This window comes from Crocodylus siamensis, chromosome 7, assembly GCF_052110815.1.
Source record: "Crocodylus siamensis isolate JL-2025a chromosome 7, ASM5211081v1, whole genome shotgun sequence".
Classification (NCBI taxonomy): domain Eukaryota; kingdom Metazoa; phylum Chordata; order Crocodylia; family Crocodylidae; genus Crocodylus; species Crocodylus siamensis.
In genome coordinates, this window is record NC_143401.1 from 52,644,260 (window position 1) to 52,669,919 (window position 25,660).

At 44.0% G+C, this 25,660-nt stretch overlaps 1 protein-coding gene across 4 annotated transcripts in view; it reads right to left on the reverse strand.

The window, feature by feature from the left end:
- Positions 1–25,660, reverse strand: part of HERC4 (HECT and RLD domain containing E3 ubiquitin protein ligase 4) — a 66,406-nt gene that overhangs the window by 18,444 nt on the left and 22,302 nt on the right. For all 4 annotated transcript variants that reach the window (XM_090057176.1, XM_090057175.1, XM_090057177.1 and 1 more), the window contains 9 exons: positions 17,583–17,713; positions 15,987–16,150; positions 15,481–15,557; positions 10,453–10,577; positions 8,319–8,378; positions 8,065–8,176; positions 7,293–7,482; positions 4,534–4,706; positions 1,094–1,210 (listed from right to left, as the gene is read on the reverse strand). In XM_090057176.1, coding sequence (XP_089913302.1) covers positions 1,094–1,210; positions 4,534–4,706; positions 7,293–7,482; positions 8,065–8,176; positions 8,319–8,378; positions 10,453–10,577; positions 15,481–15,557; positions 15,987–16,150; positions 17,583–17,713 — 1,149 coding nt within the window. The remainder of the gene's footprint in view (positions 1–1,093; positions 1,211–4,533; positions 4,707–7,292; positions 7,483–8,064; positions 8,177–8,318; positions 8,379–10,452; positions 10,578–15,480; positions 15,558–15,986; positions 16,151–17,582; positions 17,714–25,660) is intronic.

Consider the following 25,660-nt stretch of genomic DNA (forward strand, 5'->3'; position numbering starts at 1 on the left):
GCAGATGGAGCATCCCAAAGGAACATGTCATCGTCCTCCCCTTCCCCCCCACCCATGTGCTGAAAGTATTTCTGGTCCACTTCTGGGTCCACCGCCAAGCATGCAGGGGATACCCCCCACACTCCCCTGGCTCAACGATTGACTGTGGGGGAACCCCAGGTGTCCCCCCAGACCCAGGAGGCACCAGCTGCCAAGCTGGGGGGGTCTCCCACATGTTCTGCGGTGACCCAGAAGTGGACCGGAAGTGCTTCTGGTCCACTTCCAGGTCTGCCATCAAGCACGCTGGGGACCCCCGTGCTCCCATAGGACACTCCATCTGCCCCACCACCTCAGCATTCATGAGCCACCTGGTACCTTGAGGTATATAGGAAAAACATTTAAAGCTGTGTCTGTCTGATTGTTGAATCTCTCCAAATTGAATCAGACACTTCCGATTCGATTCAAAGAGATTAATGGGTCTCCTCTCCTGATACGATTCAGATTCAGAGATTCAGTCACCGAAATCGGGATGAATCTTCTCCGAATCAAATCAGTGACCGAAGCTTCACACAGCCCTAATAAGCAGGACTCCTCAATCTGAAAGTATAACTAAGAGAGATTTGTATAGTTACATTTACAATACTTTATTGCAAAAAGTTAAGTTACCTCTCCATTTTCTGTTTGATCAGCAAAAGATTGAGCTCCTTAAATCATTTAACACAATAAATTTTTTGGTCTCACAAGACAAGTATTGCAACGTCCTTCTTTCTGGTCAAGAAATATACAACTCCATCCTGCTCTACTCAGGATGCTGCCCCTTTCTCCACTGCAAATGAAGTATCTGCCTTCACTTTTAAGGTTCCTCAAAACTAGCTTATGCTATCCTTTTTAGCACTGCATCGTGCCATATAGATATACTTTTCAAGGTTTTCCCTACTAAAATTTTCATTATCTTTAATTACTCTTGTTCAACTGTGTACCCCATGATCAAAATCAACAGTGAAGCCACCATAAACCTGTGAAGATGTATCTATGAATAGAAGAAAAATAGAATACCTGCTGATCAGAGAGAAGCTATTGTCAAATTTTAAAATAAAACAAATGGCTCTCTTACCATTCCATATGCCTGATGCTGGACCCAGTTGATATAGTCATTTCTGATGTCAATCAAATCTTCAATTTCATGAATGTAGAATTTATCATATTGTATAATTTGTCCTCTCTCATTTACCTAAATAAATTAAATTTAGCATTAAATTAGCTATATTTTTATATCATCTTCCCATTTAAATGACTAAGATTTAAAGCCTTCAGTCACCAAAAAACTATATATTAGTATTGTCTTTGACTAAATAGTTAAAAATAAAAAATAATGTTATGCTTAGAAAACAAAAAAGGGAGGGAATACAGGAAACATCCTCTTTAAAGAGTAATTTTTAATTTAGTTGTAAGCAGTTAGTAACATGGCTACTTTCAATAGATTCATGTAAACAAATAAATTAGCTACATCTACCTTCTCTGTGGCATATGCTAGTGTACCATTTTCTTCTTGAAAGAAACAAACATTTACTTGCCAGAAACCCAGATTCTCCCAGTCTTGTCTGTGTAACTAGACTGCCCAATCCATCTTTCTTACAAGCTTAGGTTTCAGTACAGTAAGACATCCCAGGACATCTCTCTACAAGCTCATGATCAGTGCATATGGCCTTTTAACACTGTATACTGACAAGGCATTGGGATTATTGCCTAGATTTTTCTAAAATGTACAAGAAAGACCTCTCATAAAAGTGCACTTGCCCTGGACACAAGAACAGGAAGAGATGAACACAAAAATACTGGAGAAGCTGCTATGATTTTAAAGTCTCCTCCTGTTGTCTTTTATTCCACTTACTATGCCCAAATTAAAAAAAAAAAAACCCAACCTCTCTAATAGTGCTGTGCAGCAAAGGGAAATAACAATGAAGAGATCTTAGGGGATCTTTAAAAGAATATGCTTTTGTATTTTTCATATTGTGGAAATTAAAGCCATATTGCTTCTCTTCCAGTATAACTCCAGTCATACTGTCACTTTGGACTTTAAGTCTCTAAATACTGAGTAATCTCTAGGACATCTGCAATATCATGCCAAATAGCACTAGGGTAATACACAGGAAAATCAGAGTTCTTTAAAAACCATACTTCTCATTTCTAAGGTTTGCATCGAGGATATTGTGGTGCAATATGTCAAAAAGCATGACCTGAGGATGTAAAAAGTCTTCTGGACTGGACTGATTCTGGAGGTCTAGCACACTGGTTCTCAGCCACAGTGATGCAAGACATTTTCAGGGGTGCCGTGACACAGGTGCTGCCACTGCTGCAAACAGGCAGAATTGCCCCACACATCTCACGAACAAGTCAGATCAGGAAGGGCTGTGGCATGAGGCACACAGTCTTACCTGCAATATAGTCATCTGTTAACTTAAAGCAGGCAGGAGTTTCCAGCTTGCTGCAGTCCTTTCTGTTCTGCCTCCCCATCCCCCACACTCCTTCTTGAAACAGGTGCACAGGGCAGGCAGAATTGTCCCATGGACCTATGGACGTTTTTACATGTGCTCCATGGGAGAGCAGATCCAAGAGCCACTCTAATTAAAAAGCTGCAGCAGGGTCTTGTATATCAGTGTCCCTACACTTCAAAATGGCAGCAGAAGCACATTAACTAAAACTTGTCAAATGAGTTTTAAAGAGTTCCCACTGCCATTTTGAAGCTCAGGGACTCTGATACATCAGACACGAAGGCTGCCGAAGCACACATATTAACACGCTCTAGCAGACTCAATTAATCGAATCTACTCCAATGCACTGTAATTACAGCGTGTCAGAGAAGCCACCCCACCCTCAGGCACCCTCTGTTTCCAAGAGAAGCATGGAGGGCTGGACCAGGTAGAGCTGCAGTGAGTGGGCATTCCTGCTAGCTTAGACTTATCTAGCCATGCACAAGACCCACAGGGCAACTTCACCTGGCTGCAGCATCACCCTGGTTGAGAACCACTGACGTAAACAGGGACAACACAACAGTACTTCTCAAGCAGGCTACCATCAAATTTAAGAAGTTGTGGAGGAGTGCCCTGAATCTAAAAAGGCTGAGATTTCATAGATTTCATAGACATTAGGGCTGGAGATGCACTGGTCTAGCAAAGAAGAACAATTCTCACAAGGAATACAGCAATGTGTGGGGATCAAAGATTGCTATCCAGCAGTCAAAGGATGATTCCTGGGCACCATGCAGACATCAAACTATGAAGTATTTTAGAAGGAGGCATTTGTTGATCCACTTTTCCAGTTTTCAATAAGACCACAAAACAGAGGGATGGAACATGAGGAAAATTTTCATGTGATCTGGCAAGCTCCTGTTACAGGTGAGCAATTTCTCTCCCCTCTTTGAATACTGTCACAATCCTCAGGGAATTAATCAATAACCACCCTCTAAAGAAGAGAGAAGAACAATTAAACAATGACTGAAGAATTGCTTTTTCAGACTTAAGAACTCATTTGAAGGAGGGTGGAGAGAGGAAAGAGTACTCAAATGCTTGAATGGACCTAGTAGACACCCGCCTCTCAAAAGTTTAAAGGGCTTGGGTCTGCCACCAATTAAGGTCTAATGAATTCTTCCAGGAACTTATGAACAGACAGCCATAACCAACATCTGAAAACAATCTAGCTTCCTTGAAAGGTGGAAGAAGCTGAAATCACCATTCCCACATGGGCCATCTAATTTGAAAGGCTGGCTACTGATCAAGATCAAGTTCCCATCATGCTAGGTGGTATATAACACACATCCAAATGGACACATGATGTACAAGACACCTCTCCATTGCTGCTCCCCCTCCCCTCCCAGATCCTTGCCACCACCTCTAGATCCACAGCAGCTTCTCAAGATTTGTCTAGGCATCTGTTGCTTTTGTATTATTATTAATATATGTAGTATGGAGCTTCCAATCAAGATTAAAGGTTCCATTATGCTAGGCTGTATAGTTGGGTTGTCAAAAGTCGCCCTGTGTGTCTATACATGAGCGCAGAGGCTGCTCCAGCGCACTGGAATTCCCAGCATGGTAATTGCCCCACTCAGCCAGACCCATGCCCCAGATCTGGTCAGGCAGAGAAAACTCCTATTCCCCTGGGTCAGGAATGGATCTGGCTGTGCAGGAAAGTAGTTTTCCCCACCCAAACAAACCCGGGACATGCATCTGGCTAAGCATGGGAACCAAGGCTTTTCCCCACCCAGCTAGACCAATGGCACACATCTTACCATGCAGGAATGTACCAGAGATAAAAGATGTCCACCACATTAAAGCAGTAAAGTCAATAACCACCTTTGTCACCCTTCATGTGGCACAGCAAAGGATATCCACTTTTACTTGCTCAGCATTTGTGCCACCATAAAAAATTTCCTGGTGGCAAAAGAGACATCAGACAATGTCCATTTCCAGGCTAAGAAAAGAACCTGAGACAGTGCAAAAGAGCTGGCAAAATAAGAAACTCAGAAAAACCAATTGGCTAGAACTGGCTCAGACATACCTTGTGTAATATTTCCAGAATTTTGAAAGCAGTGTGTAGAAAACTGCTAAAGATTCTTCTTTCAGAAGTGGGGATTCCAATCTTGTACAATTTCAAAAGGCGGACCACAACATCCTTGTAAAGTTCTACTATCTTGAGAAACAATGGAGGCTCAAGTACAGACCACCAATTTTCTATTATGAAAGAAAAGCACATAAAATGTAATGCTTGCTACTCCAACTTTAGTTATCCTGTCCTTCTGCTAAAAGTTATTCTGTCCTTTTCCCTAAAACAAAAATTATGTATGCCCATAGCTGAAAGTTAAAGGGAAAGGTAATTAAGGGCAGGATGGAGAAAAAGGGAATTATCATTTTCAGCTCTTCCTACACAAATTTATTTCACTATATTGTACACCACATGGATTTTTTATTGAAGGTAGAAAACTGAGACATTTGACACATCGTTCTGAAGAGGTTTTAATTTGGAAAAACATGGAAGCTAGCAGCAGATGTAATCCGTGTGACTGTAGCAACTTCAAAAGAAAATTAAAAAGCTGTAAGTGAAAATAAGCAGAATGAATTAGCAAGTGCATGAGTCCTAGAAAAGATGCACATTTCCCAGTATGCAACTACAGCTGTGTATGAGGACAGATAAGAATCAGGAAAGGTGTCACAGTGCTATTCCCAGCCTATTACCATTCCCAAGGTTGCAGAATGGTGGAACTGCTGCAAATCCTTCAGTAGCAAGCTGTTCCCAGCAGATACCCTAACCTGAATGTTCCATAATTATAAAGTCATTCTGCTAAATTAACACTACAAAAATCACTTCTGATATCAACAGATTCTGTAATTCATGCAACAGTCTTACTGAAGAAAATTGGACCATTTGAGAGAACAAAAGGTACAGAAATTGAGCTGATCAGAAAAAAAGTCTTAGTACATGTCTGCACTAGACAAACTTCCTAGTAATTTCACATTGGGTATGTCTACGTGAGACATTTATTGCACAGTAGACTAATTAGCTCTGCAAGAAACGTCTCATGTCTACGTGTGCAGGCCTATTAAACCATAGGTAACTAACTCTGCAGCAGGGCAGTACTTGTAAATACTGCTGCAGAGTATCCTGCTGCAGCACCATACATGTAGACTCTGACCCAGCTGGGAAGTGGTGCTTCAGTGCAGGGGCTACCTGCCAGCTAGTCCTGCACTGCTGAACACTCATACCCCAGCCAGCCTCTCTACAGCATGCTGAGCCAGGTTGGAGCAGCCCCCGGCTAGTAGGCTGACCCACCCAGGCCCCCTGCCAGCCCAGGCTGCTCTGACCTAGTTCAACATACCATGGTCCCAGGCACCTGTTCAAACAGCACATCTGGGAGCAATAAACTCTGGTGCAGTGTACACTAGAGTTCATTGCTTTGGATTAACAGCACATGTAGATGCACCCACTGATAATGAATACTGAGAATGGTGCTACAAAAGGGACTAGAGACATTACAAATATAGACAGGAGATAACACAGAAGATGTCATTCAAATTTAAAATTAAAGTGAGAAAATCCTGGGGTGAGGCAAAAAGGGAAAGAACAGTATCAAACAACTTTCAGTGGCAAGGAGGTTATTTGAAAATGCAGTTTCTAAAGAACTCAAAATGACAGAGGGTAATAAACAGAATAAGAGTTTGTAATGGAGTAGAACAAGAACACTACAGTGATTTTGTTTTGCATTTGCAAAGACATCCTAGCTCAGATTAGGGAGGCTATGGTGGGAAATATTTTAAAAAATACAGTAAAATGCTTTGTCAAAGCATTTCAAAGCTATAATGTTAATGTCTCCTATTTAACAGTTCTGTAACTACGTGGAAAAGGCTATTTATGAAGAAAGAAGAGCTAATGACTCCTTTCACTTACAAGGAATATGTCTATATGGATTCATTACAAAACTATTCTTTTAAAGAGTTAAGACAATGTCAGGTATACAACACCATTTTATATTCTGCTAATAATCCTGAATATGAAGAGGATATAAAATGTGAATACTTTATTTTCTCACATACCACATGTGCCCAAATAAAATGCACATCTTGCTCTAGGAAGGCAGAAATAAGAAAAAAAGATTTTTCTAGTTCTGGCTGAATTCTGACTGCAGGGAATCCTGACAATACGGATGAATTATGAGCAGCACCTAAGCAAAAGCTAAAATGTTAACCCTCTCACCATCAGTGGCAAATTGGCAGCAGCTACCCCAAGGACCCTGAAGGATGAACTCTGCCCCCTTCCATCCCGAGGTTGGCAGGGGGAGAAGCATGGTGACCATTTTATAGCAACTCCATTCCAGAATAGAAAATCAGATTAAGAAATGCACCCCAATTTTGTAGGGTTGATTTTGGGGCAAAAGACGTGTATGGTATGTGGTAAGTACAGTATTAATTATGCCCGCTAATAGCATGGCCACACCAATAACATCTAAAACACTTTCAGAAAAAAAAAATCATTGAACTGCAAACAGTTTCACTCCCAAAAGGAATCAGATTTATGAGTAAAATTAAGTGATCAACTTGCATGGACTGGCAATTAATTTACCCAGACACAAAGAACATCCCTGGCCAACTAAGCAAGGAAAATACCTCTCTAAAATGAAATAATAATAGGGAAGAAAAAGAAACAGACTTCAAACTTTCTCTTTGGGAAGCCATGTCTACATTTTATATGTTGTAAATACCATAGGATTAATTTCTGCATGTTTTACAGATCTTCAACCAGTTTCAATACTAAACATTTCTTACCAAGTACTTTCAGTGGAGCTTTTTCTAGATTTATAACAGCTGCTCCAAAAGGAAGAGCTAATGTTGTGAAATTGTTCACATCACTCATCAGTGGACATTCTGGTAAGGTGAGGTACAGCCTCAGGGCTTCAACATCAGGTAAGGAGCTTGTCAATTTAGGAATAAGATTCTTTTCCAAACTAGCTGCCACCTACAGGGTTACAAGGTGTACACTTCATTCTATGTAGTAGAACTTTTAAACAACAATAACCCATCTTCCCCACCCCCCACACAAAACTTCGTAAGCAAAGTAAGCAAGGGAACTTTATTCTAACTGGAATTAAGCAAATGTTTACTGCAGATAAGCAATTTGAAAACACTGTATGTACATACATTAACGTAATAGGGAAGCTTTGAAATACATGTAAAGATATTTGATCACCTCTTTTCCACAGAAAAATCACATTCTGAACTACAGTGCTTTAGGGAAAAAAAACAAGTCAACATCATATAAACATTCCTGTTCTCTATTAGCTACACTCACAGCAAGTTTGGATGTACTGAAACATTTAAAAATAAAATACTACCATATTAATTCAATGAAATCTGGACATAGTGACAATATGCAGTTTGCAACATATGCTGCTGCTACAGAATATGCTTCTTACAAATTCCAAGTCAACACAAAATTGCTGCATAAAGTTACTTATTTATACTAAAGAGCAAGGTGCAACAACATTGTAGAATGCATTAAGCTGCCTATCTAAATATAAGGAAGATTTGCCAAACGAACCTGTTGTGATATATGAGGATGATCAGGCTGTATAAGTTTGTGAAACAGCAGTCTGGCAGCATTCATATCAACCCCTGAAAATCTAGTACTGGTTCTATAGTGATCATCGTTGCTGAATAAAAGAAAAGGACAAGTCAATTTGGTATTCACCTGCTCTCCCCACCTTGCCCCCACTTCTTTCTTTTAGAAGATAGCTTTGTAACATATGTTTCAATGAGTCAGCTCGTAAACTTGTTTAAGACTGTTCCACTCACCTGACAGCTAAAAAACTGCCATTTAGGCACCCAGCTGAGGAAAACGTTCCATCTATTTCACTGGAAAAAATCAAATGCAAAAAGAAAAAATAAATTAGATAACAGACAATGAAAACCTACCTGAATCTTTATTTTCTAACAAATATCATTTCACATCAAATTTCAGTTCTAGTATCAGTAAGTAACACTGGTCAAGCTAACCATTAAATAAGATGCTACATTAAGACAGTCCAGACAAAACTATTTCCATTAGACTACTTATGTATTAAACAGATCACAGTTGAAGCAACTGTTCCACATATTTTCAAAGCACAAAAAACCGCCATCAAATATGTACTTTTCTACAGAAAATACATGCTTACTTTTCTACAGGGCTCTACAAGGGAGCTCTTTTTCAGCATCTAACTGCTAGCTAGTAAATATGGGTGCCTGTACACGACAGGAAGCTGCTCCGACAGCACAGTAGAGCAGACTTGATTAATCGCATCTGCTGGAGTATGTTAATTACCATGCTCCAGCCAGCCTCCGCATGTCGTGTATTAGCGTCCCTGCTTCAAAATGTCAATGGGGGCGCTTTAACTAAAGTTCATTTGAAGAGCTTTAGATAAAGTGCCCTGCCACCATTCTGAAGCAGGGGGATGCTGATACACGAGATGCTCTGGGTACTTTAGTGAGAAAGGCTCTTGGAGTCGCTTTAATTGAAGCACCCTTCTCCCCACTCCCGGAGCACATGTAAATATGCCCTATATCTTAATCAGTGCTGCTATTCAGTGTTATCTATTAAATACTAAAATATGTCCAGACTTCTAGATAGTTGAACAAGAGGAACCATCTTAAGAAGTGACTAGTCTTTACATTACATACACTTTTAGATTAGTGAAGCATGTGTTTGAAGACCAATATGCTCAAAATCAATTCTCAGATGCAGTAGTTGTCGATACAAACACCAAACACTTTTTTTTTCAAATCTGAAGTGTAAATTTGTTTAGTTAATGGTACAGCTAGTTTTATTCACTATGGGTAAATCCCTATGGGTATTCTATGTCAACTTTAAGGTCACCATCAACCAGTTCAACTCAGTTGAGCCACTTTTCCCAATCTGAATCATCTCTCAGTCTGTAGCAAAGTCATACTACTTATTTACAAAGCTTATTTACTTACTTATTTTTTTTAGGAATCAGCATGTGGATTACCGGTCTTTGCTTACAGACTTGTTTACTTATGCACAGTAAAAAGAAAAATGGTAACAAAAGGCTGAAGTCAGGAAACAGGAACTGCTGGATTGCTGCTGGCAGGCTTCCTATGCTGGATGCCAACATGCCCAGGTAAATTTCAAAACACAGTGTAAAAAGGCAGGTGGAGAGACAAGTAGCAGGAACCCTGATGTCATATTTACAGATTCAGCACTGTGTGTGTGCTCAGGCTGGACTTTCTCTGGGGGCCTAGTGAAGGGTTTTATGGTATGGGATGCTTAAAACAATGGGGAGAAAGAGGGGGCAAGTGGGGAATGGGATGTCACCGGGTGATCTGGGGAGAATGTGGGGGGGAGGTGATTCAGAGGTCACTGTGAGCCAGAGAAAATTATCCAAATCTGCATGGGAGGCACCCTTCCCCTCTGGCCTATATTGTGGCTAAAAAGCTAGCCATGCCCATGCTAACTTGCCCTCTAGCAGCAGATCTGAGTGTTGCACATTAGAGACCATATTAACCACTTACGTTGGACTGCACACAGCAATGCTAACTTTACAGTCAAGTACTTCTTAAACTACGTAAACTTCCAAGTGTAATCTTGCCCCCATACAAACTCAGGCCACTCTTCCCCTCAGGGATGCCTATTATCTAGTAGGAATATTACAGTCCAGGAAGAAAATAAACATTATTCACCTTGAAATGCACGCAACTTGCTTTTATTTAATTTTTAAAGTTCTGCTTCAATATGAAGGAAGCAGAACTAGAATAAAGTTTTAAACTGAGTTGTAAGCAGCACATCCAAGGGCACAACAAAGGATCCAGATAAGCTAGTTATTAAAAAAAAGAGTAAGATGTTCTCTATAGAAGTTTTAAACTGAACTAAACAAACACAATACAGATATACAATTAGTTAAGTTTTTTTCACAATATAGTGTGTACTTACTTGGCTATCTCAACAGGAAGTCTTCCAGATGAACAAGTTAGCAACCTCTGAATAAATGCTTCATTCACAGTCCATATCTGTTTTGAAGAGTCAGGATATCTGAAATCATCTGGTAACACCATGTTCTAAATTTAAAAAAACAAGTCAGCCATAGAAAAGAACAATTATCCAATTTATCAGTCTTGCAATTAAAAGGTCCCCCTACTCAGCCACTGAGGGGACAGACAAACTGTTCCAGGTAGAGGTGTACCAATATATTGGTCCATATTGGATTGACACCAATACAAGTAAAATTGACATTATTAACAATCAGCTTTTTTTGACCAGTGTGGCCAATAATGCCACCAATAAATGCTGCATGCATGCACACAGCCACAGCATGCACACGGACAGGAATGCAGCCCAGCAGTGTGGAGAGCAGCATCTAGCTGGTAAGTCTGTGGGGTGCAAGGGGCAGGAGGGAGGGGAGGGGCATAGTGAAGGCAGATCGAGACCCACATGGTGAGGAATGGAGTGGGAGTGGGGCAGGGGGAGGTGCTACCCAGCCAAGTAAGTGTGGGAAGTGGGACAGAGCAGCGGGCAGCTTGTCCAGAGGGCATGGGGGGCAAAGATGGGGGGAGAGCTCCCCACTGCTGCATGTACCCCCAGGGGCAGCATGGGGGACACATGCCCCCAGATTTGCGCACGAAGCAAGGGCAGGCTGCCTACTGCATGCTTGGGGGCAGGGGCTGTGCCAGCCTCTTTCTAATGGGGGCTGGGCTGGGGCTGCAGTTAGGGTGGGTGGGGGTGGGGCAGGCAGCAACAGCACTGGGAGAGGGGCTATGGGGTGGGCCATAGCCATCCCAGAATTTGTTGTAGCCATCCCATAGCCCCCTCTCCCAGCACTGCCGCCTGCCCCACCCCGCCCTGCCCCTAGCACAGCCCCAGTCTAGCCCCTCTGCCAGGAAGAGGCCAGCGCAGCCCCTGGCCCAAGCCCTCAGCAGGCAGTCCCCCCCTCACCCCATAAACAAATCCCACATGCCCCCCCATTCCTCCCACAGGGTGCGCACAGCAGCAGGAGCCGCCCCTGCCACCCCCCCACGAGGCTGCCTGTGGCTCCATCCTGTGCCCCACCCTGGCTGGACAGCATCTGCCCCTGCCCCAACCCCATTCCCTCCCTCACGGTGGGGGCCCTGATCTGCCCCCCAACACCCCTCTTTCCTCCCTCACAGACAGACCAGCCAGACTGCTCTCCAAGCTGCCAGGCTGCACGTCTAAGTAGGCATATGCCGAATGCCGAGCAGAGGGGAGAGGGTAGCACAGCGCATGGCTGAATATCAAGAGATGGGGAGTGGGAGTGGCATGCAGCCGGATACAGATCAGAGAGGCGGGAATGGCATGCAGGAACAGAACACCACTGCCTCCCAGGAGCAGGGCCAGGGTGGGGTGTGTGGGCAAGCTCGCCGGGCTGGGGTGATGGCAGCGGCACCTCTCTGTAGGGTGGGGAAGCTCACCAGGCTGGTGTGGTGGCAGTAGCCACCACGTGTGAGCTTCCCTGCCCTGCAGAGGGGTGCCGCTGACCTCACCATGCTCCAGCCCTGCTCCTGGGAGGTGGCGGCACTCCTTCCCCACCCACCCATGCATACCCCCTAGGACTGGTCCAAGTACTCCTAGGAGTACGCATACCCCCAACTGACAACCCCTGGGCTATTGAATCGATATTAGCCAATATGGCTTGTTAATAATTGGCCATCAGTACTGGCCAAAAAAATTTTTATCAGTGTACCCCAAGTTCCAGAAGTATTGCTGACTGGGAACTAGTTCACAAGTGTCCTGGTTTTGAAGCGGGCTTTGGCTTCCTAGACAATGACCTAAATATCAGGACAAGAGACATGCTCCAGTGGGATGGGCTTCACCTTTCCCCCAAAGGTAAGCGTGTGTTATCTTCTAGGCTGGTTAATCTCCTTCAGCGGACTTTAAACAAGGCTTGTTGGGGGAAGGGGAAGACGAGGGCAGAAGAAGCCCTGAACCACTAAACCAAGCATCATCCTCAAAAACAGCCCAGCCTACACTGACAATGAGCAGAACAAATACCCAGGTAAGCAACAGGGGCTTAGGTAGTACTGAAATTAGTGGGCCAATGTACGCATCTTCAGGAGGCCTCAAATGCCTCTACGCAAATGCTTGTAGTATGGGGAACAAGCAGGAGGAACTTACCGTCCTGCTAGATGACACCAACCCAAACATAGTGGGGTTCACCAAAATGTGGTGGGACCCAACACACAACTGGGTGATGAACATCAAGGGCTATAGGCTGTACAGGAGGAATACGACAGGGAGGAAAGATGGGGGTGTGGCGCTCTATGTCAAGAAGATATACACATCCTCAACGAATAGCACGGGGTCAGAGGAGGGGCACACTGAAGTGCTCTGGGTTAGAATACAAGGAAGTCGAGGGGAAAGGGACTAAATGGTGGGGGTCTACTATACACCACCCAACCAAGGGGAAGAGCTAGATCAGGAATTCTTAAGTCAGCTCACGGAGCTGGTTAGGTCAAAGGATGTGGTCATCACGGGTGACCTGAATTTTCCAGACATCTCCTGGGAAAAGCAGCCAGCCAGGTCTGACTGCTCACGTAGGTTCCTAGCCGAGATACAGGACCTCCACCTAACCCAAGAGCTGCACAGCCCCACCAGGAGAGACGCCTTGCTGGATCTGGTCCTGGCCACAGGTGATGACCTGGTGAGGGGGCTCCAGATGCTCGACCACCTGGGTGACAGTGATCATCGCCTGCTGGAATTCACCATCCAGCGCAAGGTGGCAAAGGCCTGCAGCAAGGCAGCAGCCCTGGACTTCAGAAGGGCAGATTTCAATGAGGTAAGGAGAAAAGTCGGGGAGGCACTGAGGTCCCGGAGGGGAAAAAAGTTGGGTGTCCAAGAAGAGTGGTTGTTCCTTAAGGAGACAATCCTCCAAGCCCAAGGGGAGGTAATCAACACGGGTCAAAGGGGGCAAGAGGTCACAAAAGCCCCCACGGCTTACCAAAAGCATACGGGAATGTATCCTAGCTAAAAAGGAGGTGTACACCCAGTGGAAGGGAGGGGCCTTCACCAGGGAGGACAATACCTCGGTTGCTCGGGGCTGTAGGGGGTGGTCAGGAAGGCCAAGGCGGAGATGGAAGTGGGACTAGCTACCTGGATCAAGGACAACAAGAAGTCCTTTTTTAAATACATAGGGGGTAAAAAGAAGGTACCGGGTAACATGGGGCCTCTGCAGGACATGCTAGGAAATCTGGTCGTCGCACCAGACAGCAAAGCTAACCTATTTAACAATTTCTTTGCCTCCATTTTTCTGAGCTGGGACCAGGTCACCTCCCCGCCACCAGGACCCTCGTGGGACCCAGGGGAGGTGCACCCAGGTCTATGGTCAGTGAGAGAAGTCAGGGAACTTCTGGAGGAACTGGACATATTTAAATCAGCAGGTCCTGATGATCTCCACCCCACTCATGGTGCTCTGGCATGGTGCCAGAGAACTGGAAAAGGGCCAATGTGGTTCCCATTTTCAAAAAAGGGAGGAAGAAGGACCCAGGAAACTATAGGCCAATCAGTCTTACCTCAATCCTGCGTAAGCTTTTTGAGAGAATTATCCTGGCGCATGTCCATGAGGGGCCACCAGGGGAGATTATGTTTAGGGGAAACCAACATGGGTTCATTGGAGGCAGGTCCTGTCAGACCAACCTGGTGGCCTTCTACAACCAGGTCACAAAATCCTTAGATGCAGGTGTAGCAGCGGATGTAGTCTTTCTGGACTTTCGGAAGGCCTTCAACACTGTCTCTCACCCCATTCTCATTAAAAAACTAGGGGACTTCCTCAGACTGACTAAGGATTTTTGAACCCAAAAGCTTGCTTAATTTTTTTTTCCCAACTATTTAAATTGGACTAATAAAAGATATCAGATCACCCAAAGAACCTTGTCAGCCTATGTCCTTAGACCAACAGGCTACAACCTACACCCCTGGGAATACCAGAGCTTTTGTGGCTTTTAAAGAGTGCTTTTTCCCAATCCACTCAAGTTACTTCAACTCCTAGTGATGCACCAGTGTCTGGTGCATCAGAAACTGATTTGTGGGTGAAGGTATGAGCCCCTCCCAACCAAGTGGCCATCTGGACCCCTTCTTCTCCTTTTCCAGGGGGCTGGGTGCTTAAGAAGGCTTTCCTTATGGGTAGACAGGTAGCAGTGTAGTGCCTGAACTTCTGCTTTTAGGTTCTCAGGGAGATGAGTATTCTGGGGTCTGCCCAAAGACTCCACAGCTTTTAAGAAGCATCTCCCCCACCAAGCTGCTTATCAATTTAATTCCAAACCTGGTATCAGACTAGGCTTTGGGGGCATTCCAGGCTGATTTGGAGAGAAGGGTATGGGTATATAGAGCATACTCCTGCCTCTGGTTTCCCAAGATGCTGGATGCTCTGGAGGACTATCCAAAGTCTCCACATCAGTTGCCAGAAACAGAATAAAATGGACCAGTGGCCTGGGGGAAAGCATTGTTTAAAAGCCTTAGAGACTTTGGGCAGCCCCCCAGGAACAGAGAAGCAGAGGTACAATTTTTACCCAACCAGCCACCTGACCAGCCCATGTCAGGCTGTGATGCCCCAAAACTTATTCAGCTGCCACTGACAAACAGCTTGGGGGAAAGCGCTGTTTAAAAGCTGCAGACTAGTTAGCTTACTTCACAGTAACTTCTCTATAATGAAAAGCCCTTATTTGTACATCCGTGTTCTGGGAAAGTATTACAGGCTTGCTAGAAAACAAGAGTGGCAGAGCCCCGTTTAGGCAGCTTCATGTTTAATATCGGATATTTCAGACAGACTAAATTACTGTAACACAGTAGAACACAGACGCTTCACACATATAGGTTCCTAAACCCCATGTAAAGATGAAGTGAAATAAATCAATAAATAACAGGTATTACTATTTGCTATAAAGTATATTTCTTAAATGTTTTCATATAGTATGGATGCCAGAAGACAAAGAGCCTTTTTTATATTATTACCTGTGGATTAAAGTAATGAGCAAAACTTTGGTCTCCACCAGAGAAAATTCGTTTTACACAGTAATATTGTTCATGGTCTGTAATTAGAATAAAATGTGGTTATTACAAAAATCTCTGACGTGACACATGAGATGACGCATCTGACTGCTGCATGAACAGCTGGTATTTCTCCATCATCTACTCTAGCTCAGGGCAAGTCTTCAAAACACAATATTTTAAGAACGCTAGCAACTGCCTGAAACTTTAGCGTCACTAATATTCACTGTTCCTGCTCAAGGAATTAAACAAGCATCACAACTTTACCAAGACCATACCAAAATGGAATCCTCTAGTTCAGATTTAAGCCTATGTAGGAGTGCTAGGGAAGAAAAACATTAGAGAAAATAAAAACTATCTTCATCAAGAGATAAATAAAACCACAGGTGATTACATCTGAAGAATCACACAAGACAGATTCATACAGGAACAGAAGTCAAAACTATAAGCATTTAACATCACACACTTACCTGTGGTTGGTGGGTTGTTGGCTTCACTATAAGAAAGCCAGTTTCCTTTTACTGTGAAAGGACTTTTCCTATTACTGGTTGTTCCTGTACCTAATTGGCCATTACCTCCAAGACCAAAAGAATAAATTCTTCCAGATGAAGGAACAAATGCAGTGGTGTGCTGCCTAGGAAAGCGAGAAACAAATTTTAAAATAAAAACAAACAAAACTAAACAAATAGAACCCCTTCCTCCAATCAATACTGAAGCATCATACAGCCAGGTTAAAACAGGGCCTTTAATTGTATGTTTAAAGTCTTGCAAATAAAAAATAAATAAATTTAAAAAAAAAAAAAAAACAGAAAAGATCACATGTCCTGAGGTAACAGCAGAACCACAGAACTTTAGGGGACAAAGCAGCTCTACAGAGCTTGCTTCCCTCCACAGCCTCACCCCCATGTGTGGAGATATCCGGATATTCACAGTTTTGCAATTTCAACTATACTGTCTGCAATTAGCTTGGAGAGGAGCACCCGGGGAAGCCATTGTGGAAGGAAGAGAATGGTGTATCCACACAGCACACCCAGTACAGCTTGCACCGCCTGCAGCCCCCAGAGGCTTACAAGTTGGATAACCTCGCTCTAGATTGTTTGGGAATAGGGAACATGTTTTTAGTTATTATGACTGTACTGGTAGAGTCTACACCTGTTGGTTATTAAGTCTTAAAAAAAAACCCAAAACAAAAAAAACAGGATGGAGATGTGGGCGTCATTGTGGACAGTTTGCTAGAAAGATCAGCTCAGTGCTTAGCTGTCATCATAAAAATAAACAAAATATTACAAATTATTAAGAAAGGAATTGTAAACAAAGCAGAAAGTATCATTATTCCCCTTTATAAATCCACAGTTTGTCCACACCTAGAATACCGTGCCCTGTTTTGGTCCCCATACCTCAAAAAGGATATAGAACAAGAGAAGGGCAACAAGGATGATTACTCACACGGAGGGGCTTCTAGATGAAGAGAACTAAAGAGGGTAGATCGATTCAATTTAAAAAAAAAGAGAGAGAGAGAGAGAGATGTTGTGGGGTGGGATATGTTACGAATTTACAAAATACTTAATGGTGAAGAAAAAGGAAATAGGGATTTATTATCAACTCTCTCTCACAATACAAGAACTAGAGGTCCTATATGAAATTACTAGGTAGTAAATTTAAAACAAAAGGAAGTTGTCTTCACACACCATGTATTTCAAGTGTGAAACTCATTACTACAAAATCTTTTTACAGTTAAAAACACCCCCAAAACTCAAACACACGTTCATATTCTGTGAAGGCAATAAACAATAACCAACAGGTACTCAAAAGCAGGAATATGAGAACAGATGCAGATTACAAATAAACTGTTATGCAGTTTAGATTATTCATGCTTTTTGTGTAGGACAGTTTTCTTTACTTTGCTACTGAGTGCTCTAAAAAAAAAAGTACTTTAAGTCTCTAAAATTACTGTCATCATACCTTACCTGTTAGAGTCAAATTTCTGATATTTCATTATAAAATATACATGGGGCTTGGTACAAGACACTTGTGAAATTCATGCCTCTACTACAGAATGGACCTACCTTCCACAAGCAATTTGCGTGACAACACTTCCCATAAGTTCAAAAACTTTTCTTGGGTTTATCTCATGGCTGGTAGAGTTATGACCCAACTGACCATAGCCTCCAGCTCCAAATGTAAAAACCCCACCTTCCTAAACAAATAGATTATTGGAATAAATTAGGAAGCATCTCAAAATACAACATAATAATAGTTGGGAGACTAACAGCTCCCCTTTCTTGGTTTATTTTAATATTTCATAAACTAAAAGAAAAGAAATAATATGGATACTCTGATATACAAAGGTCACAAGTTAACTGCATTGATGAAAATGTGGTATATCATGCATTACCTTATCTGTATGGAAACCACAAGAAAAATGACTTAACAGTATTACACAAAGCTGTTCTAGGATTAACTTGTCTGGTAAGAGATGGAAACCCTAGTTTTTCCTCTCCCAATTCTCATTATCCTGCTGAACTATAAATATAAAAATCCTATTTTTAAAATCCATTTTTAAACCATAACTTTTCAGCTTTTTCTTAAAGTAATTACCAAATATGAAGTTGCCCTCCTCAGACAGATGATGCAGAGTGTGACAGAAATAATCAGCTTCATTATTTGCAGGTGTATGAAATTTTAATTTCACCACTGTTGTAAGGCAATTTCAGTTATTAAAAAAGTTTTTGATTAATTTAACAGGAAATTAACCAAAAACCTTAAACAAAAACGTTAATATCAAAAATATTTTTTTCAAAAATTGTACAACTTACCTTACAACTCTGAAATTTTCCATTTTCAAATGCTTTGCAATTGTAAAGCTGACTCTTTCAATCCTACTCTGCATCAGACTGCATCTCTGCTGGAAATCATCATTAAAAGGCAGCATCCGCTGAGAAAAAGCAACAGCCTTATTCACTGATTTACGATAAATAGGTATTTCTAAAGTTTAAGAGGGCTTTAAAGATACTCAAAACATACACACATTTACTCTGCTCACAGAAATATAGTCCAAGGCCCTGGTTCTTCTGCGCATACCAGGCAAAGGGAGCCTACTGCCCAAAGGGGCTGTGTACATTTAAAACACTGCATCTATTTCAGTGTTTACTGTTAAATGAACAGATCAATTGCCTTCCATTAAAAATTAGTTTCAACTTAAATTTACTGTAAAATTAATTTACAGATATTAATAAATGTCTTATTTAAAGGAAAGAACAGTTTATAATGCAATTTTGGCCATTATTCTTCATTCACATTGTGCATTTCTCTAAGCTTGAACAATAAAAATTAATTCAGTTTCAATTTCAGGAATTTATTATTACAGAATCTGGTTTATGAACACTGCAAAAGAATATAAATAATCATTAATTGTTTTCTTGGAACTCTTTTCTCCTCTCACCATGTAAAAATTTCTAATTTTTTTTTTTTAATTAAATTTTGTCAACTGTCAGCAGTGTCCTTAAATTCTCTCATAGAACAATAACTTTTTATTTGTAGTAATGCAGAAGTCCAAACAACACCATACAAAGACACAACCTTAATATTCTTCCCCACCCCAACCAAACATCAGACTATTACTAAAGCAGCCTTTGCTGCAATGTTTTGTTTGGTTGGTTTGTTTGGGCGGGTGCTTTTTTCTTTGTTTGTTTTTTTTTTGCAGTTGAGACAATAAAACCAGACAAGTTCTCTCTGGAATTCCAAAAGTTCTCATGATCAGATACTCTGAACTTATCATGTTAAAAAAAACCCCAAAATCAAAAAAAAAAAAGTTAACTAAAAGGGTTGGTATATTCATTTGCTCAATCGGATCCCATACAGTATGAAATTAACATGTTTCTACATGATTATTTAGCAAACTGAAAATATTTTTATTAAAATTAACTGGTGTTTTAAAGGCAGCTAAACAAACCAGAGCAGCCATGACATTAACCCAAATATAAAAGTCAAACACAAGGAAAATTAATCCATTTTTGTTATTTAAAATTGTCATTCATATATGGCACTACGTACTTCTAACCACTAGACACTCCACAGATACTAGGCCTCAAAGAAGTCCAAGGAACTCTTTCTTGCCTATGAACCCTTCTAGCAAACAGCAGAAATACAGTTTACATACTACCAAAAATAATTACCAAACCTCAAACACAAGACAGACTGAAACAATCTATATGGTAGCATGTTAAGAGCATAAGTTAAGTATTACATCTCTCAATTTTTTTTAACTTTTCGCAGATCTGAACTGCATTGACACTGACTATAAACTCACTAGGGGGGACCAGAAGGGTTTGGAAGAGACCTTGTTTCCCCTAGCACCCCCTGGCATAACAAGGAATAACGGCCACAAGTTGTTGGAGAGTAGATTTAGATTAGACATCCATAAGAACTATTTCACAGTTAGGGCGGCTAGGATCTGGAACCAACTTCCTAGGGAAGTGGTGCTGGCTCCTACCCTGGGGGTCTTTAAGAGGAGGCTTGATGCCTACCTAGCTGGGATCATTTGAGCCCAGTTTTTTCTCCTGCCCTAGCAGGGGGTCGGATTTGAAGATCTATAAGGTCCCTTCCGACCCTACTTCTATGATTCTACACCTAAATACTTTCAAATAAATGGTCTTTCCTCCAAGTCATGTTGAATCTGAACACCAAGGCTAAGTACAGACATACAAAAAAGCCCAAACCTTAACTGATTCGTTCTTTGCAGGTTAATCTAACCTGCACAGATTGAACCGAGAAGCAAGTGAACATTCACTTTTGATCCTGGAAATGCAGCCACATGCCTGCAGAGGCTCAGGTCAGAAGCAGGGGGGGCGCTAAAGCAAGACCTCCCTTCTGTTCAGCAGTGGCCAGGTGGCTGGAGGGAAGCTGAGCTGAGGGGGTCATGGCCAGGCCCCAGCAGACACTGAGTATGATTGGGGAAGAGTTTAACCCCCCACCCTGGACTGCAAGACCCCCAGCCATGGTGTACCTGGAGGGGAACAGGGGAAGCAGCCCCTGACAAGCTTTTCCCCAATTGCCACTCAAGTGGTAGGGAGCATAGCCATACCCCGGCCCCCAGCTACCACACTGAGGGCGGGGGCAGGGAGTTGGGAAGGGTTTAATCCTCTCTCCCAGCTGCATGGGACCCCATCCAGGGTCTGCCTGGCAGGGGCACAGAAGTCCCTGCCAAGCTTCACCACACCACCCCCCACTTCACTGCTCAAGCAGCAGGAGCCGTGGGCGTGGCCAGATGCCAGTAGCCTGAGGCGGGGGGGGGTTTAATCCACCCTCCCTCCCCTCTCCCATTGGCATCAGCTGGGGTTAACGCCCCTTCCCCTTCTTCACCTCAGGCTACCAGTGTCTAGCCATGCCCCCTGCTCCTGCCACTTGAGTTGTGAAGGACAGGAAGGGGGGAAGCCTGGAAGGGGCTGCTGCTCCCCTGCCAGGCAGACCCCGGATGCAGTCCAAAGCAGGGTTTCCCACCCTCTTCTCAGCCAGTCAGAGCAGTGATGTGCTCTGCCTGGGGAGGAGAAGGCTGGGGACAACTCTGCTCCACTGAAGCAAACAGCACAGCCCAGGGCTGCAAAGCATCCTGGGATGCTGGGGGACTGCGAGTTGTCTTAAACCAGGAAGAGGTCTGGGACAGAAGTTCCATAACTGGTTGCATCTAAAATTAGTTAAGTCTGATACTACATTCAACCAGGTTTATCTTCAACCAGTTTTGGTCATTTTTACAGCAGTTTATGCACATTGAAGTTCTGTTCTGTTACAAATTTAAACCCATTTCTGATCACTTAAACCAGTTTATGAGTAACTTCTGTCCCTAGCCTAAAGAAAGCTCATACTATTACTTAACTGCACCATACTTAGCCTCATGGTTATATATGCCTTCAATTTCCCTTATTGCTAGTTATGTACTATATGCAAACCAAACTGCTGTTAAAATAATATACTCAACTATATAACCCCATTTAAAAATCAACTGAGTAAATGAAAGCTTCACGACAAAGTGCATTAAAAATAAAAGGAAATTCAAAACTTCATTAGTATTTTTGAGCATATACTAAACAGAAACCTCAGTTCTTATATACATTAAATAATGCCATGTGCAAAGATGCATGTGGCAGGATGCATGGGTCACCTGCTACTTCAAGAGGTAAAGCAGCCAGTGAGGCAGCCTGACATTGGGGCCAGGGCTGATTGTGGGGTCATCTGACCCAGAAGCCTGCAGGTAGGGGTAAAGCTGATTGAGGAATCATCTGATCCAGGAGGAAGGCTGGACTTAGAGTGGATATAAGCTCAGGTCCTGAGCAAAGATGGCAGTAAAATCCTGGAGGCTGCTGAGAGAATACCATCTCAGCAGGGGGGCTGCAGTTCCAGAAAGCCAGCATGGAGTAACACCTCAAGCAGTTTGGAGGTTTGGGAAGGAGCTATGGGGTGGAGAAGGTTCCTGGGGACCCAAGAAGGGGTCCAAAGCCCAGAAAGAGGGGCTGCATGTATGGGACCTATTGAGGGCTCCAACGTGAGTCCCCAGAGAGAAGGGCTAAGGATAGGGGATGTAACAAGGGATTCAAAGCCCAGAGAGAAGGGTTGAGTACGAGACCTTATGAGGGGTCGAGAAAGGGGGACTGTGTTGCAGTGAGATCAAGTGAACATCAAACACTGATAGTGCTGAGCTGGCAGTAAGATCTTTGAGGGGCCTGGAGGCATGCAGCCCAAGGGAGGGGCGAAGAGGGGCGAAGCCAGGGGACCTAGAGGTATGCAGCCCAGGAGGGGCAAGTGACATCAGCAAGAGACCAAGGAGCCTGTAGCCCAAGAGGGGCAGGGACTGCTAGAGCAGGATAGCCCAGAGGTTGTTTCATAGCTGGTAGGGTCAGAAGGGACCTGAGCAAATTACGAAGTCTGACCCCCTGCCATGGGCCGGAAAGAATGCTGGGGTCAAATGACCCCAGCAAGGTGCTTATCTAGCCTCCTTTTGAAGACCCCCAGGGTAGTAGCAAGCACCACTTCCCTTGGAAGTTGGTTCCAGATCCTAGCTGCCCTGACTGTGAAGTAGTGCTTCCTGATGTCCAGCCTGAATCTACTCTCAGTCAACTTGTGGCCATTATTCCTACTTACTCCTGGTAGTGCTTGGGGGAACAGGGTCTCTCTCCCATTCCCCACTGGTCCCCCTTGGCCAGTTTGTAGATGGCCACCAGGTCCCCCCTCAGCCTTCTCTTGTGAAGGCTAAACAGTTTCAGGTCCTGTAGCCTCTCCTTGTAGGGTCTGTCCTGCTGCCCTCTGATCATGTGAGTGGCCCTCCTTTGGACCCTCTCTATGCTGTCCACATCCATCCTGAAGTGCGGCACCCAGAACTCGACACACTACTCCAACTGTGGCCTGACCAATGTCACATAGACATTTTCTGCCTCTGTGCTGATGAGAAGGGAGTTCCCCAGCCTGTAGGTGTGCTGCTGGTTCTTCCTCCCTAGGCGCACTACCTTGCACTTGTCAGTACTGAAACCCATCCTATTCTCATCCACCCATCCCTGTAACCTGTCCAGGTTTAGCTGTAGCCTGTCCCTCTCTTCTAACGTGCCCACTACTCCCCACATCTTAGTGTCATCTGCAAACTTGAACAAGGTGCTTTTCACCCCCTCGTCCAAGTCGCTGATGAAGGTGTTGAACGGTGCGGGCCCGTGGACTGAGCCCTGGGGAACCCCACTGCCCACATCCCTCCACGTCAAAAACAACCCGCCCACTACCACTCTATAGGTGTGGCCCTCCAGCCAATTTGCGACCCATCTGACTGTGTAGGCATCAACGCCACAGTCGCCTAATTTTTTGATGAGAATGGGCTGAGAGACAGTGTTGAAGACCTTCCTAAAATCAGAAAACTACATCTACCACAACACCTGCATCCAAGGATTTTGTGACCTGGTCATAGAAGGCCACCAGGTTGTTCTGACTGAACCGGCCTCTAATGAACCCGTGTTGGTTGCCCCTAAGCATAATCTCCCCTGCTGCTCCCTCACAGATGTACTTCTGGATAATTTTCTCAAAAAGCTTCCCCAGGACCGAGGTAAGACTAATGGGCCTATAGTTTCCTGGGTCCTCCTTCATCCCGTATTTGAAAATGGGGACCACTGCTGGCCCTTTTCCAATCCTCTGTCACCTCTCCAGAGCACCACGAGTGCTCGTAGAGCTGTGCCAGGCATCCCCCAATGTCCTCTGCCAATTCCCCTAGCACCCTTGGGTGGAGATCATCTGGACCCGCCAACTTGAAGATGTGCAGTCCCACCAGAAGTTCCCTAACCAGGTCCTCTCTGACTGCCTCCTGAGTTCATCTGGGATTCTGGAAGGAGGGATGTCCTGGACCCTGCTCAGAAATATGGAGGCAAAGAATTTGTTAAAGAGGTCAGCTTTATCATCTGGTGCAACCACCAGATTGCCAAGCGTGTCCTGCAGGGGCCCCATGTTACCTGGTGCCTTCTTTTTAACTCCCTATGTATTTAAAAAAGGACTTCTTGTAGTCTTTGATCCGGGTCGCTAGTCCCAGTTCTGTATCAGCCTTAGCCTTCGTAATAGCCCCCCTACAATCTTGAGCAATGGAGGTATAATCCTCCTTGGTGATGGCCCCTCCCTTCCATCAGGTGTACGCCTCCCTCCTTTTTAGCTTTCAGATGATTATGAATGCCTTTGGTGAGCCATGGGGGTTTTTGAGCATCTTGCCCCCTCTGACTTTCATTGGGATTGTCACCCTTTGGGCTCAGAGGATTGTCTCCTTAAGGAACGACCACTCTTCTTGGAATCCCAACTCTCCACCCCTCCGGGACCTCAGTGCCTCCCTGACTAATCTCCTTAATTCATTGAAAATGGCCCTCCAGTCCAGGGCTGCTGCCTTGCTGCAGGCCTTTGACACCCTGCACTAGACGGTGAATTCCAGTAGGCGATGATTGCTATCGCCCAGGTGGTTGAGAATCTGCAGCCCCCTCACCAGGTGGTTGCCTGTGGCGAGGACCAGGTCCAGCAAGGCATTCTCCCTGGTGGGACTGTGCACCTCCTGGGTTAGGTGGAGGTCCTGTATCTCGGCTAGGAACCTATGTGAGCGGTCAGACCTAGCTGACTGCTTCTCCCAGCAGACGTCTGGGTAGTTTAGGTCACCCATGATGACCGTATCTCTTGACTTAACTGCCTCCGCGAGCTGACCTGAAAATTCCTAGTCCAGCTCTTCCCCCTGGTTGGGTGGTCTGTAGTAGACACCCACCGTTAAGTCCCATTCCCCCTGACCCCCTCATATTCTAACCCAGAGCACTTCAGTCTGCCCCTCCTCTGAGGTTGGTCCTGGGTAAGACGTAAAACTGTACCCTACTGGGGTGGGTTAGTATGGTGGGGATGTCCATGACAGGGAAGCCTCCATGAAATGCCACACGTGGCCATCCCAGGGAAAGGCAAATATGGGGAACCTGAAAGCCTCAGCCCCCACTGCCTTGTGGGTCATCCTTTGGAGGGGAAAAGCTAGGGAAGCACACCTCAACAGACAAGCAAGAGAAGGAGGTTTCAGGGGGCCCAAAAAGATCCAGGGGCCAGGAAACAGTAGGATCTGAATGAGACCAAGGGGGATCTGGTAGCCCATAGAGGGGCTGAGGAAGAGAATGAGGGATCTGGTAGCCCAGGGTCAGGATCAGAGTGTACAGAAAAATCGATGGAGAGTGATGACGCATGCAAGGCTTGGGGTGTGGTACAGGGTCAGAAGAGTCACAGTTATCCCATAAGGCACTAACCATAGACACTTGGTGATCGTTACAGTAAGATCAGGACAGCCTCCCACACTTTAAACAACTATTTACATCAAGGCAAGGTTGGCGAGAAAGGCAGACTGCCCACAGATCAGGGTAAAAGAAAATGTCTTGGCCTCCAGGGGCTTCACAGCCATCCCTAGAGACGGTACTATGACATCACTGTTTTTACTGTAGAACCCTGGAAATTCAACCTTAAGACTAAAATGACTTTTCAAAATACGAATCGTTATTAGATACGTTTAATCCTTCTATCATTATCATGATAAATAATTACCTTGGGGCATTTAAGCCATCCAATTCAAGAAAAGCAAACACTTTGTTTAGGCACTTTTAGAAGAGCACTACTC